Genomic DNA, 15,993 nt, shown 5'->3' with positions numbered 1-15,993 from the left:
CTCCTATCTGTCCAAGCTATCTGCCGTTTTTCTGCAGGGTGGGGGAAAGTGTGCTCGGTCGCTAAGCAACCTGTGTACAGGTAGATGCCTCTGGTGATAGTTAAAGGGAGATCTGGAACCAGAGGCAAGATGTGGGAAAGGAGGAAGTTAAGCTTAATTAGCACATCCGCCAGGCCTTCTCAAACAGGTAGCCTGGATGCTTAAGTCTGTTCTTAGAGAGTACAGAGGTATCTCTGATAAGGTACTTTCCTCCAACTGAGGATGGACCTGGCCGGATGCTGCCAATGATAATAATTACAGGGAGGCTTGAACTGGGGTTCTGGCTGAGCATAGCTGTTAGCGCACAGGTTATCTAAACATTCCTAGAAGTGGTTAGGTAAGGAGTTAGAGGTCTATAAAGTTAGTAAGGCTGTAAGAAAGGAGGGTCTGAACTAAATTGTGTAAAGTTATTACTTAACGTCCACCTGACCTAGCCGGTGTCTCCTTGTGGAATTTACCTTAAATCAGGAGACTTGCATGTGGACTGTTATTACTGTTAGTCCTTGAAAGTGGCTAAGGGAGATATCTGATTCCAGAGAAACCCTTTCCTGAGGCTGTTCTCCAAATACCTTGAATGTGTATGTCCAGAGAGTGATCAGTCCACAGTTAGTCCTTCTTAGGGAAAAATCAATTGGGAAAACTATGAAGGCACACATGATTTTCATAACAGAATACAGCTGATATGTAACAAGCCAAGTAACACCAAAAACTCCTTGGGATTTGGCTTCCTGTGGAGGAATTCCCTGATCCCTCCAGGTAGTGACTTTGCCATAACCAGCTGAGTTCTTATGATATATTCCTGCGGCCCGCAGCAATTACTATTTGTGTCTATGGGTGTTTTGCTTGCATGTGTGTCTATACACAGTGTGTGCATTTGATGCCCTGAAGACCAGAAGAGAGCATTAGCTCTCCTGGTTGTGAGCTGCCACATAGGTCTGGGATCGAACCTGGGACCTTTGGAAGAGCAGCCAGTGCTCTTAAAGGCTGAGCCATCTCTCCAGCCTGAGAACTTTGGTCTTGTTAGTGTCCCAGATGGCTCTCGCTGGTGACCCTGTGAGAGCCTGGTACAGTGGGCAGCACATTCACCATTAATCTGTAGGGAAACGAGCACAGTATTACTGCAGTCCCTGCTGCTTTTGTTCTCCCTGAAGGGGACCCTGCGGGAGGCACCGGAGGCCAACTTGCTCTAAAGGCTGTGTAGTGAGTTACAGGCTTCAGGTTCTGTGCTCCGACCTGAGGCTTAACCAAGGGACATCGTGGGATATCCCTTTTCTACGTATTTTCTATATAGTGTGAGACGAGAGGGACCTACAGCTAATATCTAGCTTTTGGCTTCTTCTTTCCAAATGACCTTTCTTTGCCGAGAGAATACAGTGAATATAGTCTGGTCCTGCTGGACCTTCCTTAGATGACTGCCTGTCTTTATTGTCTCATTGCTGGCTTGAATATAACATTCTTGGGCCCCATGTATGAGGCCTGGCATGAACTGACTGCTTCTGAGGTCTGTCCTGGGAAGACTTGTGGAGGGAATTGTTAATCTCTAAGCTTTGGCCGCTTTACCCTGGATCCCTTATCCCCTGGGTGATCCTCCATACTGTTGATGACTGGAGGTCCTCGCTCTCTAGGGCTCTAAACCCTGCTGGTCGCTTACTTGGAGGAGCTTACGGCCTCCTCATTTTCCTTTGGACTCATTGCCCGGGTTCTGCCCGCACGGGAACCCGAGGACTCAGAAGGTAAACACTGTCTTACCTGCTTTCCCCTCTTCTCTTGCTGGCTTTTTCTCTCCCCCAATCCTCCTGCTTTTTCACTACATGAAGGAGTCTGGGCTGTGCCTCCCGAAAGTGATGTGAAAGCAGGGGATGGAAGGAGATAAGGCCAGGCTTAGATTTAGAGAGGGGGAGAAAGGAGGCACAAGCTGTTGGTAGTCTCAGCCCACGTAACTTCGTTTCCCCAAGGCTTGTTGAGTGCCTGTTATGTGCTGCATGCTAAGAAGATGGAACTGAGGCACCATCTTGGTTCTCATGGAGCTCAAAGTCTCATGGAGTCAAACTTGCCAAAGCCACTTATTAAATTTTCAGGAATTTTGTGACTCAGTTATTCAATTTGGCTATTATGAAAATTAAATAACATAAATTATATTAAAATGTTCAGGGCTCACAACTCTCAAATATTACTCTCACCTAAGCCTTTGAATTTAGATCTGTTGTATCTCATAGGAAATGGCTGTACATTAGGAGCATATGTCTGTCTCCAAATCCCAAGAGACAAGTTGGCAGATTGAAATCTCTCATGGAGGGATGACTTATACTATGGGAAATAATAAATAACCGTAATTAGTCAGGGTGCTTCTCCTCCCCAGCCCCCGTCCAGCTGTGACCGTTGCGCAGTACACACCATGCGGGAAAGACAACAGAGGGAAGTTTGGAGCATATGGGAGCAGGGAGAGAACTGGTCCGGCGGCGAGTGGAGGGGGGTAGGAAAGGCTTCTGGGTAGACATGTGAGGAGAGAAGATGGTGACGGGGCGTGTGCTTTAGGCAGACATGCTTTACCAAGCCAGAGAGCATCAGAGTCTCCGGGGCAACGCTGGGACTATAAAAGACCATGACGGTTCTCTGAGATTCATTCTGAATCCTGTGAGGAATCAGGAAGAGGCTTCGTGTCGAAGTGCCTTGACCAAGTTCACACCGTGGAGGAGTTAATGGTGATAACCCAGGAAACAGGAGAGGCAGACGGGAGCTTGTGGCAGGAGTGACCAAGAGAATGTGGGCAGCAGGGATGTTAGAGGGCATGGAATGTTAGACTTGTGTGTGTAGGTGACAGGTGTGTGCATGAAACAAGCTATGGAGGACAACGCCCCAGTTTCTGTCTTGGATAGGTGTGTTTGTAAGTGGTACAGCTCTGAGGGGAAAGGTATCTTTGCAGTTAGGAGCCAAGGAATACCACAAAGTCACACCACACAACAAACCTCACATAAGAGATTTATTGGGAGGGAAAACTCCAGAAGGGTGGCTGCCTCTGCTTGGGTGAAAAGCAGCAGAGGACTGAGCAGCAGACAGAGTTTATATAGCGTTTCTTGGGGATGGAGCTTTCCAGGGTGGGGATTGGTAGGATTTCAAGTCCAGAGCCTGAGGTGAGCTCAGGGATTGGTGGGATTTTAAGTCCTGAGCTTGGCTTTTTTCTCTAGGGCTGGGTCTGTGTCAAGCCGTTAAGGCAGTTAGAGTGTTCTGTGGGTGGAACCTGGTGGTTGGAGGTCTTCAGGGGGCTTACAGTGTTCCTGTTGGTTACATCTTGTGAGGTAGCGAATACAGAAAGAAGAACCAGCTTGAGAGAGGGCAGTTTGGGATATGTGTGGATTCACTTGTGTAGAGTCTCAGGAGGGGAGATGGTAAGACACTGGTTATGGGATTGTAGGACAGGGGAAGTGGTGGACTCTGGAGGCGTAGTCAGAGCGGTATCTTCTTCATTTGTTTGTTTTTTCAAGACAGGCCTTCTCTGTGTAGCCTTAACTGACCTGGAACTCACTCTGTAGCCCAGGCTGGCCTCGAACTCTCAGAGATCTGCCTGCCTCTGCCCCTGGAGTGTTGGAATTAAAGGCGTGCGCCACCACCGCCCGGCTAGAGTGTGTCTTTTATGCATACTGCTCAATAGTTTCTGTGTGTTCCTTGCTAGTTCTGCCCCGAGGCCTGCTCTACGTCAGCACCTGCAGTTGCTGGCCGTGGGGGAGGCAGACTGCAGTCTGTATCCAACACTTGTGAGGACAGACGAAGGCTTTCAGCTCAGAACCCATCCATGACATACAACGGGAGCCTGCTGCATCATAATCCTGTGCTGGGTGGGCTCAACTGTGGGGATCCACCAGACAAGACTGCTCAGACATGGGTTTAAGCCATGGAAAGTCTTTATTAACTGGCTGGTGATGACACCGGGTGTTCAGGATCCCAGGGTAGCCCCAAGCCTTTCTCAGGGTGAGCTTTTAAGCACAAAATCTGTATTCTGGGTTGTCATATTTCAGTTAACAAGAACAGCTAGACAGAAGCAGAACTAACTACAGATGCCAAAAAGCAAGGTTAGTACATTTAGAGACTTCCCACGACTGTGGGCTTTGATGGATTAGGTCTCTGCTTTTGTTTTGGCAGGTGGTGCTGTCTACATGCTGAGTTTTGCAGCCTGAATGGCACTTCCATCATGGAGTCAGTTGTGCTAAGGACACTTGGTCCTTACCTGTCAGTATGTTGAATCTGGTGTGAGGGGAGGATGGTTAGATAAGGAAATGAAAGGCAATTGAACACGGCTGTGTTCTGTGTACTGGCTGGGTCACAGGCTAGGAATGCAACAGGAATTCAGGAAAGGAAGAGACCAGTTGGGGCTGACGTTCCAAGGCTGCCTAGAGGCGGCAAAGCTGAAGTGTCCTTGCGGGACAGACACTCGGGTTGTGATGCTGGGAAAGGGAGGGCAGTCCATCCACATCGGCCATTCATCCACTTAGCACACAATGGCACTCAGTACATGTCTGAGGAAGGTCAGGCTGGCGGTTCAAGTTCAGGCCGGATGGCGTGCTTGTGGGGTACCTGCATACTAGGCAAGAGTCATGACTTTAGGCTGAGGATTTTTGAGATTCATTTTGCTTTAGTAGGTTTTTGTTTGTTTCTTTGTTTTTCCCTTTTCTTCTTTGAGGCAGGGTTTCTTTGTGTAACAGCCCTGGCTGTCCTGGAACTTGCTTTGTAGACCAGGCTGGCCTCAAACTCACAGAGATCTGCCTGTCTCTGCCTCCTGAGTGCTGGGATTAAAGGTGTGTGCCACCACTGCCCAGCTCACCATAGTAGTTTTTGAAACATAATCTTACATGGAAGTAAATACATATAGCAGATGGCCGCTGTGAAGAGTCTAAGGAAACACTGAAGGAAGATCTCAGTCTCAAATAGTATGCAAGAACAAAGAACGTTTATTATACCAACGTGCATGTGGGGTCGTTCACCTGTACAAAATGGCTACAACCCCAAGAGGGACATGCAGGCTCCTTTTAAGCACAGCTAAGGGGAGTGAGTGTCAGGGTCAACTACATAATTGGTTAAGCAGGCAGCAGTTACATTAGTGTATTTCTAATTGGCTGAGGTTTAGTCTTATCGTTTTTGGACACATCTGCACAAGCTTAGATGTGACTCAGAGGAGGACACTGTGATTGAGACACCATGAGGCCGACTTAGACCCTATGTTTGTTCTCTCCCTTGACCCTGAATGTAAGGGCCTTGTAGATAAGTGGCCCTTTGTTGGAAAAGATACCTGTTTATCCTTCTCAAGGACTGGAGCCTAAATTCGGTTGAGAAGGTTGAGAGTTTAACCCCTTCATGTGGATGGTGAGATAGGACAGGAGCCCACTCACCTTCCGGAAGAGCAGTTTGGCAGTGGTGTGTGGTGTTCAGGAAGCCTGGAAAGAGGAACATCTGCAGTGAGGAGGTCAGGTGAGAGATCAGTGTAATGGTCCAAAACAATAACAACAACAACAAAAACCCAAACGGCTCAAGAAGGAAGAGACAGCCATGCCTGGCCCTTTCTGAGGCTTGGCTGTCTTAGTCTGACTTTGAATGGAGTCAGCAGACACCTGGGAGAGACACATGCAGTGAGCCAATGTATAACACTCCCTTTCTGTGAGCTGCTGACGGGTTCCTAGTCTGTTTTTTTTTAAAATTTTTATTTTTTTAAATTTTATTTTTTAATTTATTTTTTAATTTATTTTTTAAATTACACTCATGATATTCATTACTTACACTCATGATATTAATCACATTTGTGGTATTCATAGATTACATTCGCAGTATTCATTCAATTATATATATATAATTGAATGAATATATATATATAATTTATATATATATAAAATTTATATATATATAAATTTTAAATGTTGAATGTCATTTCTTGAAGGGGGTAGGAGGTCTTAAATACAGGCTTACAGCACAATGGGAGAGCCCCGGAGGACAGAAGTTCGCTACTGATGTTTTACAATCTTGCATCTAAGCTGTTAACGCCCAATATTCAGGATACACAGACAAGGAACTTCCCTTAAGCATTCAGGAGGATGGAGCCTGGCAGGGAATTAGCACTGGGAGAATATCAAGGTCAAGGTCAGCAAGCAAGGCAACAGTTACCCAAAACAGGGGCCAGGGCCCTGCTTTTTTTTTAATATTTATTTTTATTTTCTTATTTATATGTGTATGTATGTACATGTATGCATGTGTGCGTGCATACATGAGTGCGTGTGTGTGCATGTGTGGGTGCTGGGAACACAGCTCTAGTCCTCTGGAAGAGCAGCAAGCACTCTTTACTCTGAACCATTTCTCCAGCTCCAGTTCTTGGCATTTTTACCACTTGGGCTAAAGAAATCATTCACTGCATGGCATCAATGTTGGTCACACAAGTAAGTTGACTAGTAAGCAGAATAATGTGTGAAATTAGTTGTCGCGTTAGATCCTTAGACATTTGCTCAAGTGGATTCATTTGGGGTGTTCTGAGTCTGTTAAAGCTCACACAAAAAGTGGCATAGGTGACTATCCTGAGAACATTTGTGGTCGGTTACCCTGATTTCTTAAGTATGGTCTGATTCAGTGGCATGAAACCCTGGACACTGGGGTGTAGATGAAGGTTCTATAATCAGCAGCCAGAGCTTCAGGGCCACTGGGACGGGCACAGATGAACTGATTATGGAGGGCAGTTGATAGGCTGTGTATCCCTTGCCAGCTCATGGAGCCTGGAAGGCTGAGTCTCTTTAGATTGGGTCTGAGTGGGTTGAGAAGAACTGCTGTAGACCCTGGCTGAGAGGGTGGCAGCATGACTCAGTGTGGCCTGTTTCGTAGGTGAGAAGAGAGGGTCCACCAGCCTCACTTGGGGGTCAAGAACCAGAAAGCTCAGTGCTGTTGGGCGATGAAATATATCTGGGGAGAAAGACCTAGGGGAGGAAATGGCAGGATCTAGTAACTGTCCCTGGGCATGTATCCTACGCTGAGACGTGTGTGTGTGTGTGTGTGTGTGTGTGTGTGTGTGTGTGTGTGTGTGCGCGCGCGCGCGCGCACACTTATGTACATGGTGTACAGTTTGCTGAGTGTATAAGCTGCAGTACAGAAGGTTTGAGAATCCTGGGACTCAGAACCCACTTTGTTCCTTCCTGTGGGATCACTCATCAGATTCTCCACATCTCTTAGCTGAACAATGGTGATGTCACCAAGAAGCTTGCATCTTTTAGAAGCCAGAGGTTTAGAACCGCTTTGGATTGACTGTGTCCTCATGGAGCTGTTGTAGGGCAGGAGGAGAAAGCGGCCTGGAGTTCTTGCTGGTGTCAAGACTAGTCTGTGTTGAGGTGGCCGGGGCACGTTGGCATGTCATTGTCCTTTCAGGGAGGCCCCAGTGTGAGTTATACTTCGTTGGACTTTGTAGGCAGTCCATACTGGAGACCCTTTATAAACAGAGTTGCATTAACAGGCACACGTGCTATTCCTGGACCATTTGGAAGGTTAGAAAACGGAAAAGCAATGGTAGAGTCACTGCAGACATTGTGTCAGTTCCTCCGAAACACTGCCCTTCGGTCTACCCCTTCTGCATATTTGTGAAGCGGAGCTGACAGCTGTCCTGAATTCTAATCTATGTGTTCGCTGTCTAGGATCTTCAGCAGTTCCTTGATTTGCTCCGTATTCGCTCTTCTTATCCTGGCTTTTCCACATTGAAAGATTAAAGGGGAGATCTACATATCATTGTTTCATTATATATGTAAGATGATTTGGTAAAATGCAGTGTAAACATGATTTAAAAGATTAAATGAAAATAGAGAATTCTTCTCTCCCCTCCTCTCCCCTGTCACATACCTTATCACTGTCCTCTCCTCTTTCCTTTCAATTTTGACACAGCCTCTCCCTATCTAGTCCAAGGCTGGCTTGGAACTCATTGTGTAGCCCAGGCTAACCTTGAACTCACAATCTTCTTGCTTCAGCATATGGTGGGATTACAGACATGTACCATCACACCCAACTTGGGAGGTTTTTTTTAGCTCTATAAAATGCATTTAGCAAAATCCTGTAATAAGTACATGCGATGGGAAACATTAGAATGTCTTTGAAATCAGGACCATGACAGGAATATTCATGATTTCTCTTTCTCTTTGGCATTATCTTATGATCTTCGCCAGTGCAGAATTTCTTTCAGTAAAGAGATGCACAAAGATGATTAGAATTATGTATTCAAACTGGTTAAAAAACAACAAAACTCAAGGGGCTGGAGAGATGGCTGCTTCTAGAGGCCTGGGTTTTGATCGCAGCACCTCTGTGGTAGCTCACAAACATATGTAGCTCCAGTTCTGGGGATGAGAGCCTCTCTTCCGGCCTCCATAGGCACCAGGCACACACTGTGGTACACAGACATATATGAGACAACATACCCATAAGCCTAGAATAATTAAAAACAATAGAAGCTATGAGGCTTAGTGGCACAGGCCTGTCCTCCCAGCCACTCAGGAAATTGAGGCAAGAGGATCACACATACAAAGACGCGCGCGCGTGTACACACACACACACACACACACACACACACAGAATCAGGCAGATAGACAGAATGGGAACATCATCACATCATCTCTGGCATTATACACTAATAATATAAAGTTTATCTACAAAGAACATTTAATTGAGTTAATGACAAACAATTTGATACAATGGTATCAAATTTGGTATGGAGCGTGGCTAGAATTTGTAAATGTTAGTTATATTTCATAAATTTCAACAATCAGCAAATACACCTTATAAAGGACAATTTCTTTTTTTTCTGTTTTTCTCCTCCCTTTCTTTATTTTATTATTATTATTTTGTGTGTGTGTGTGTGTGTGTGTGTGTGTGTGTGTGTGTGTGTGTGTGTGTGTTTTGAGACAGGGTTTCTCTGTGTAGCCCTGGCTATCCTAGAACTAGCTCTGCAGACCAGGGTGGCCTTGAACTCTGAGTTCCACCTGCCTCTGCCTCCTGAGTGCCGGGACTAAAGGTGCGTGCCACCGCTACCCAGCTAAAAAGACATTTTCTATCATAAAATAATAAGAAAAACTGTAATATACTTAGGGCAAAATTTAACAAAATATGTATAAGATCTTCAGAGAAAGACACAGATGCATGAGTGATGTTAAAAAGGGCCCATGGGGCTGGAAAGATGGCTCAGTGGTCAAGTGTTTACTGCTCTTGCAGAAGCCTGGAGTTCAGTTCCCAGCACCCACATAGCAGCTCATAACTGACTGTAAGACTAGTTCTGAGGATCTGAAATCCTCTTCTGGCCTCTGTGGGCTCCTGAATACATGTGGTACACACATGTACACTCAGGCACACACATGTACACTCACACACACACAAGTACACACAAATAAAAAATTCAAAGGATGTAAGTAAACAGAAGATATCCCATGTTCATGGATAGGGAGAAATAACTCAAAAGAAATGTTGGTTCAATCTAAACTGATCTATAAATTCAATGCACTCTCTATCAAAGACCTATCAGGGTTTTCATGGAACTTGACAAGCTGATTTTTAGAAAGAATAAAAGGACTAGATTGAATGAATACACAGGTGATTTCCCAAGAGCAATCAAAGCCTTGAGGACTTAACCTGTCAAAAATTAGACATTATGAAGCTACAGAAATAAGGTATTTGTATAAACTGACCTGTGCAATTGGCTGGCGAGACAAAAACAGATCATTATGTATGTGAAGCCTTGTGAACTGTGGCAGCATGACAGGGAAAGGGGACAATAAGAATCAATAAATAGAACCCACTGGAAAATTTGAATTTCCTTTTGACATTGTGGTATAAGATTCAGTATCTAATAAATGAAGAGCTTGCATCTCAAAAGTAAAAGAATGCACTCTTACCAGGAAGTTGGACATACGCTTCTGGCCTTGGGATGCAAACTTTTCATCCTTGCTGAGTGCTTCCTCTCTCTGGCCATATTTTCTGGCTTAAGATTTTAGTTTACTTATATATTGTTTATGTGTATGAGTGTTTTGTGTCTCTGTACCACATGTGTGCCTGATACTGGTAGAGCCAGAAGATGGTGTCAGATCTCCTGGGACTGAAGTTAAAGGTGGCTGCCACATGGGTTCAGGGAATCAAACCCAGGTCCCCTGAAAGAGCAGTCTTAACCACAGAGCCATTTCTCCAGTCCTTTGGGAATTTTTTTTAACCTACTTGAAGGAGTAATTCTAATCATCTTTGTGTATCTCAATATTTATCTTCCTCTGTTCAGTTGGCTTCCTTGTGCAAAGACTCCAAACAGCCCCAGAGCTCACTGGCATGCTCAGGTGAAGGGGGGGAGGCAGGAAGGGGGGGAAGGTAGGAGCCAAAGGTAGGGTCTGCTATGCCAGACAAACTGTGGGTCTGGCATTTTCAGTGGTGAATACCAGTGTGAACTCCGTAAAGACACCTGGGACTTGGGTGCATCCTCTGAAAAAAGCATCTTTGTCTCCAGCAGTGTGCAAGGTGAGGAGGCGGCAGATGGCGGATGCTTGCCAGGGAGTCTAAGGACCACGGTCAAGGTCCGAGAGCTGGGATAAACCGCCGGTTCCCAACTCTGCACAAATGGGAACATTTCTGTTTTCCTGCTCACACAGTGGAGTCCGGGCCACGCAGTTCCCTCCAAGGTTCTGGATTGGACCTGCGAGCTCCTGTCTGAGGAGAATATCCTTTCCTTGTTCACTCTTTTGATTCCTCCCTCTACTCCCATGACTCTGCAGCACATTCCCAAGTTTTATACCTTGATTTCAGCAAGCAGTGTCGAGACAGTGGGCATTAGACTGCACCTGCTCTTCACATAGGCCATGCAGTCTGTTTCCCATCACAGCCACAGACTCCTGTTTTTCTTTCTAAAATTCTTACTTTTACTTTACTTTATGTAGATGGTGTTTTGCCGCGTGAATGTCTGTGTGTCGTGTATGCTTGTGGTGGCTGTGGAGACCAGAAAAGAGCTCCGATCCTCTAGAACTATAGTTACAGACAGCTGTGAGCCACCATGTGGGTGCTGGGAATCGAACTCAAGGTCCTCTGTGAGAGCAGCCAGTGCTCTTAACTGCTGAGCCCTCTCCAGCCCCACTGCCTGGCCTTCAGTGGAATTAGGGTTTCCCAAAAGCTTTCGCTTGTGAGTCCTGTTCTCTTAACTCCAGTCACTGTGGTTTTTCTAGATTATAGATATGTTCATATCTATATGCTTGCTTTCTGATTAAAACCCATTCCTCCCCTTCCCCTGGTCCGAGAGGACAACACCCCTGACTCACACTTCCTGTGCCTCGTTTCCCTGAACCACATGCACTTTGAACACACTTGCTTCTCCTTTGGTCACTGTGCCTGCTGTTCCCATCGTCTGGGACACTGTCCGCTTTTTAAAGTCCTCCGCTTCTGGGGGGTTCTTCTACCCTGGCATCACTGACTGGATCCCTTGTGCTTCTGCAGCTCCTATGGAACTGTAATGCTTACATTATGATGTTTGGGAGCTGGAGAGCTGGCTCAGCGGCTAAGAGCACTTGATTGCTCTTCCAGAGGTCCTGAGTTCAATTCCCAGCAACTGCATGGTGGCTCACAACCATCTGTAATGGGATCAGATTTCTTCTTCTGGTGTGCATAAAGACAGAGCACTCATATACATAAAATAATGAATAAATAAATCTTTAAAACCTACGATGTTTGACTGTTACACGGTTTTCTCCTTCACTGAACTCTGAATTTTGTGACGGGAGGGATTGGCCTTTGTTTACCATCATGTCTCCCGTGAACTGAAATATAAGACCTGTCATACATTAGTTCCCATTAACTGCTAAGTGGACCAGCATCCCCAAATAGTGAGTATTAGAGTGCTTACACCACGTCCTCTTTGGGGAGGGAGGGAGGGAAGAGTGGAGGGTAACGACCTCTCACAAAGTCGCGTGCCTGGTGGGAGAATGTGAGCTGGAGCCTCCGGAGAAAAGCGCCCTGCATCGGAAGGTCCTGCAGAAATGCTGCGGTCTGTCCCCCACTGCTTCCTGGGGGAAGACAACAGGCTGACAGAGACGCCCCTGTGGGTGGCTCAAGTCCGTTCACTCCTGGAAGATGTACAACCGGGCTTGCTAATGCGTGATCTCTCCTTCCCTCCCTCTTCTGCTCACAGCATCAAGCTGAGCCCTCAGCCCGCAGTGCAGGCCCAGGATGCTGAGAAGAGCCAGAGGACAGTCACTGTCAACGCTGCCCACATGGGGAAGGCCTTCAAGGTCATGAATGAGCTTCGAAGGTACGTTTCTGCCCTTCCTGTGCCCTTTCAGATGGAACCTGAAGGGAGAGCTTCATCGGGGCCTAGAGTAGATGCTGGCACACACCACCTACTGAATTCTGACTTCTGGCCGGCTCTCGCTCTACTCCCTTTTCAGATTCTGAGACTGAAATCTCTCCCTTTATAATTATTTAATATCTACATGTTGGTGATTAATCACAGGAGCTATTCATCTGCAGTTGGAGCAGGTCTGTGGATAAGCCTGAGACCCGGTATTGGAATAATTGGCACTGACACGCAGCTGCAGACACGGGATGGTAGAGAGCATGCATTGTTTAGTTTCCCTCTACCGTCCCTTGGGCTGAGTTGGGCTTGGGAAGGCAGCCACACAACTGGCAGAATATGCCTCTCCTGAAATGTACGTTTACTCCGTAAGAGGACGTGGGGTGAAAGTGCATCCAGTCCCCCAGAACTGAGTGCTGAGGGCATGCGGGGCATGCGTAAGGCCAGTGTGCATGTTTGGCAAGCGTGTCGCGAGATGGGTTCTGGGCACTGAACGCGTTTTCCTGTCCAGAGCCAATGTGCAGCATCCCTTCCTGTCTCAGCCCCGACCAGGCGCTGGGAGGAGCGGGTGGTGGCCACGAGGCCAGGAGTGTGAAAGGTCACTGAAAAGACCTTTAGAGCGAGGGTGCCAGGAGGTAGGAGGTGCAGGCCTGACAGGTCATAGGTGTGCGCATTTTTACTTATTTTTTAAAGGGCTGAGCAGAAACGAGGATGAAAACTGAACTTTGGAGATGCAGGTGATACTTGAGCTGAATTTTGAAGGCCAAGTAAGAGCTAAAGACACAAAGGGCAGGGGGGCAGGGAGGAGACTTGTAGGCAGAGAGAACGGCATATGGCTGAGAGAAGTGTTTGCTGAGTGGGGGACTGACCGCATTTAAACAGACCTTCTATTTGATTCCTTTAGGAAATCTTCCGAACTTTATCATTGTATGTGTGCATGTACGTGTGTGTGTGTGTGTGTGTGTGTGTGTGTGTGTGTGTGTGACAGCATGCATCTGTATGTGTATGTCTGTGTGCTGGGGGTGTGTTTGTGTTATAGTGTGCATCTGTATGTATATGTTCGTGTGTGTGTGTGTGTGTGTGTGTGTGTGTGTGTGTGTATGTGTGTGTCACAGCGTGCATCTGTTTGTCTGTGTCTGTGTGGAGAGGCATGTTTGTGTTATAGCGTGCATCTGTATGTATATGTGTATGTGTGTGTAGGTGCATGGGTGTCACAGTGTGCATTTGGGAGTCAGAGGACAGCTCTCAGTCAGTTCTCTCCTTCCTCACTTAGGTGGGTCCTGGGGATTGAACTCAGGCTTATGCAGCAAGCTCTCACCCAGTGAGCCGTCTTGCCAGTCCTGAAGTTCTCATTCTCTGTTTATTTTCTAATTTCTCTTTTCTGCATGGTCCAGTATTTAACACACACACACACACACACACACACACACACACACACACACACACACACATGCATGCACATACACACACAATTAAATTAAGCAACACATGGCATGTTGTTCAGTTTGTGTCAGGCCTCCCACCAGATTCCCCAGAAAGTCTAGGAACTTAGGCAGTGGAGAAGGATGGAAGCCATGTACATGGACCGGGATCTTCCGTCACTGAGAAGTCTCTGCGGGGTTTCCTAGACACCACTGGAGATCCACATTTAGTCCCTGAGGGTACAGATTATGTCAGTTAACTAATTTAAGAGTGGGTTTTCTCGCCAGGCCTGAGTTTGTCTGTCCAGATTCTCCCACCTCACCGCCAGCTACCACACCCTTCGCTTTTGAGTTAGAAGTCACTCTGGTGTCCCTGTTGGTCCCTGGATTTCATGTCTTTCTCCAAGAGTGTCTGCTTGACTTGGGTCTAACTCTGCCCAGGAGTGGTACTCTCCTTCTCCTTTTAGGGCTCACACTGCCAACATCTGAGGAATGCTAGCTCCTTCTAGAGGCTGTGGGAAAACGGAGTCTTGTAGTCACACTCAAATGGGCTTGAGAATGCACGTAGGCATATCACAGGCTCTAGCGAGCCTGATGAAAGACTTCCCACACATGCTGGACTTAGTGTTTGGGAAAACATTGGTCTGAGTACCACCATCCTTCGCTGAGATTTAAATGAATAACACTGTCCTTTCTCTTTCTGCTTTGTTCAAAAGGACTATATTCTGTTTATATATTTGAAATTTTTAGTTCGGGTTTAGGCATGGGTTGCTCTCTCTCTCTCTGTGTTCCTCTCTGGGCTGTAGTTATTGCAGCAGGACATTTAGAAGATGTAGATGATAAAAAAAAAAATCACATACAGAGGTGGCTCAGTGGTTTACAGCACCGGTTGCTCTTGCAGAGGACCAGGGTTCAAATCCAAGCACCCACATGGCAGCCCACAACCATTTTTAATTCCAGTTCCAGGGGGTCTGACACCCTCTTCTGGCCTCTACAGGCACTGCATGCACACTGTGCACAGACATACATCCAGTCAAAACACCCATATACATAAAATAAAAACAAAGGTTAATTTTTTTAAAGCCACATAGAACTTTGTTAGTGACCTATTGATAGGACGTTGTGGAATCACTTTCTCTTTTTTAGCATATTTATAGATCTGACTTTTCTCTTAGTTCTGTTGTTGAATAATTTTTTCCCTATGTCACTATTTTCTAACATCAATCAAATGGATGGATGGTATTCTGCTTTTGGCATATATAAAATAAAAGCCAGTTCCCTGCTGATGGATATTACCATTTCCTAATGCCTCGTGTGAAAACCCATTCTCAGCAGTTACCTTTCCATCAATGTGTCCAAATCACAAGCACAGACTCTGCTTTCAGTATTGGTTCTAGTCCATACTGTGTGGCCCTGGGCACCTTAATCTCCCTGACCTCACTTTTGTCAGCTGTAAACGGAGGCTAATAATAATACCATTCTTGCTGGATTGTTAAGAGTGTTGATAAATAAAGTGCTCAGAATAGTGCGAGCCCATGTACTGTAGTTGTTAAATATGTGTGCGCCACAGCGGTTATCCCAATAGGATCAATTCCTGGAAATAGAGTAGATTCAACAGTCTGGATACAGTGGTAATGATACATTAGCCACTGCTGAGGGCTGGCCCAGGAGCATTCTGTCACTCTTAGTTTGACAAACACTGACCACTGTTGCAGATATAGGGCAGTGGGTAAGAGAATCAAAGCCTTGCCCCTCAGTGAAGCGTGTGTTCTTGTGGTATTGGGAGCCAACATCAAGCCCCAAGGTATTTGAAGGCTCTTTTAAAAAGTGGAGTAGATGGGTAAGGCAGTGAGAAGGGCCCGCATTCCCGTGCCATTGACCTGGGTGGCTTTAATGGGATCTTCGTGGAGAGCAGATACGCCGACTCCACTCTGCTGAGATGACGCTAATGAACTGCTCCGGAGTACCCAGGGGCCTGGGCTTGCGTCTCACATTGTCTCCACCTTCCCCTCCCTCGCTTTTGAGCTATTTTAGTTCAAGCACACATGCTCTTTGCAATTTATGAATCACACAACTCCCGAGTTTCCTATTCTTTTTACTTCTGTGGTAGAGAACGAGCTGTTGGCATGGCAACCACTCAGCCTTGCTCCTCCTTTGCCTTTCGGTACTTGGTTCTGACTGTGGTGCTTTGGGTGGCAGAGCTCCAGGGACTCTGGC

At 46.4% G+C, this 15,993-nt stretch overlaps 1 protein-coding gene across 4 annotated transcripts in view; it reads left to right on the top strand.

The window, feature by feature from the left end:
• The window catches only part of Klhl3 (kelch like family member 3), a 121,413-nt gene that overhangs the window by 8,207 nt on the left and 97,213 nt on the right, over nt 1-15,993 (top strand). The window contains exons 1-2 of one of the 4 annotated variants that reach the window (XM_042278570.2): nt 3,276-3,425; nt 12,194-12,313. In XM_042278570.2, the coding sequence (XP_042134504.1) occupies nt 3,385-3,425; nt 12,194-12,313 (161 nt within the window). In that variant the 5' untranslated portion in view covers nt 3,276-3,384. Of the gene's footprint in view, nt 1-3,275; nt 3,426-3,980; nt 4,107-5,282; nt 5,500-12,193; nt 12,314-15,993 lie in introns of those variants that run through there. The other 3 variants (XM_076573441.1, XM_076573440.1, XM_006976751.4) reach the window with 3 other exon arrangements.

The sequence above is a fragment of the Peromyscus maniculatus genome, chromosome 5 (assembly GCF_049852395.1).
Source record: "Peromyscus maniculatus bairdii isolate BWxNUB_F1_BW_parent chromosome 5, HU_Pman_BW_mat_3.1, whole genome shotgun sequence".
In the NCBI taxonomy this organism is placed as follows: domain Eukaryota; kingdom Metazoa; phylum Chordata; class Mammalia; order Rodentia; family Cricetidae; genus Peromyscus; species Peromyscus maniculatus.
Note: the sequence above shows the minus strand (reverse complement) of the source record. Positions and strands in the feature narration are given on the sequence as shown.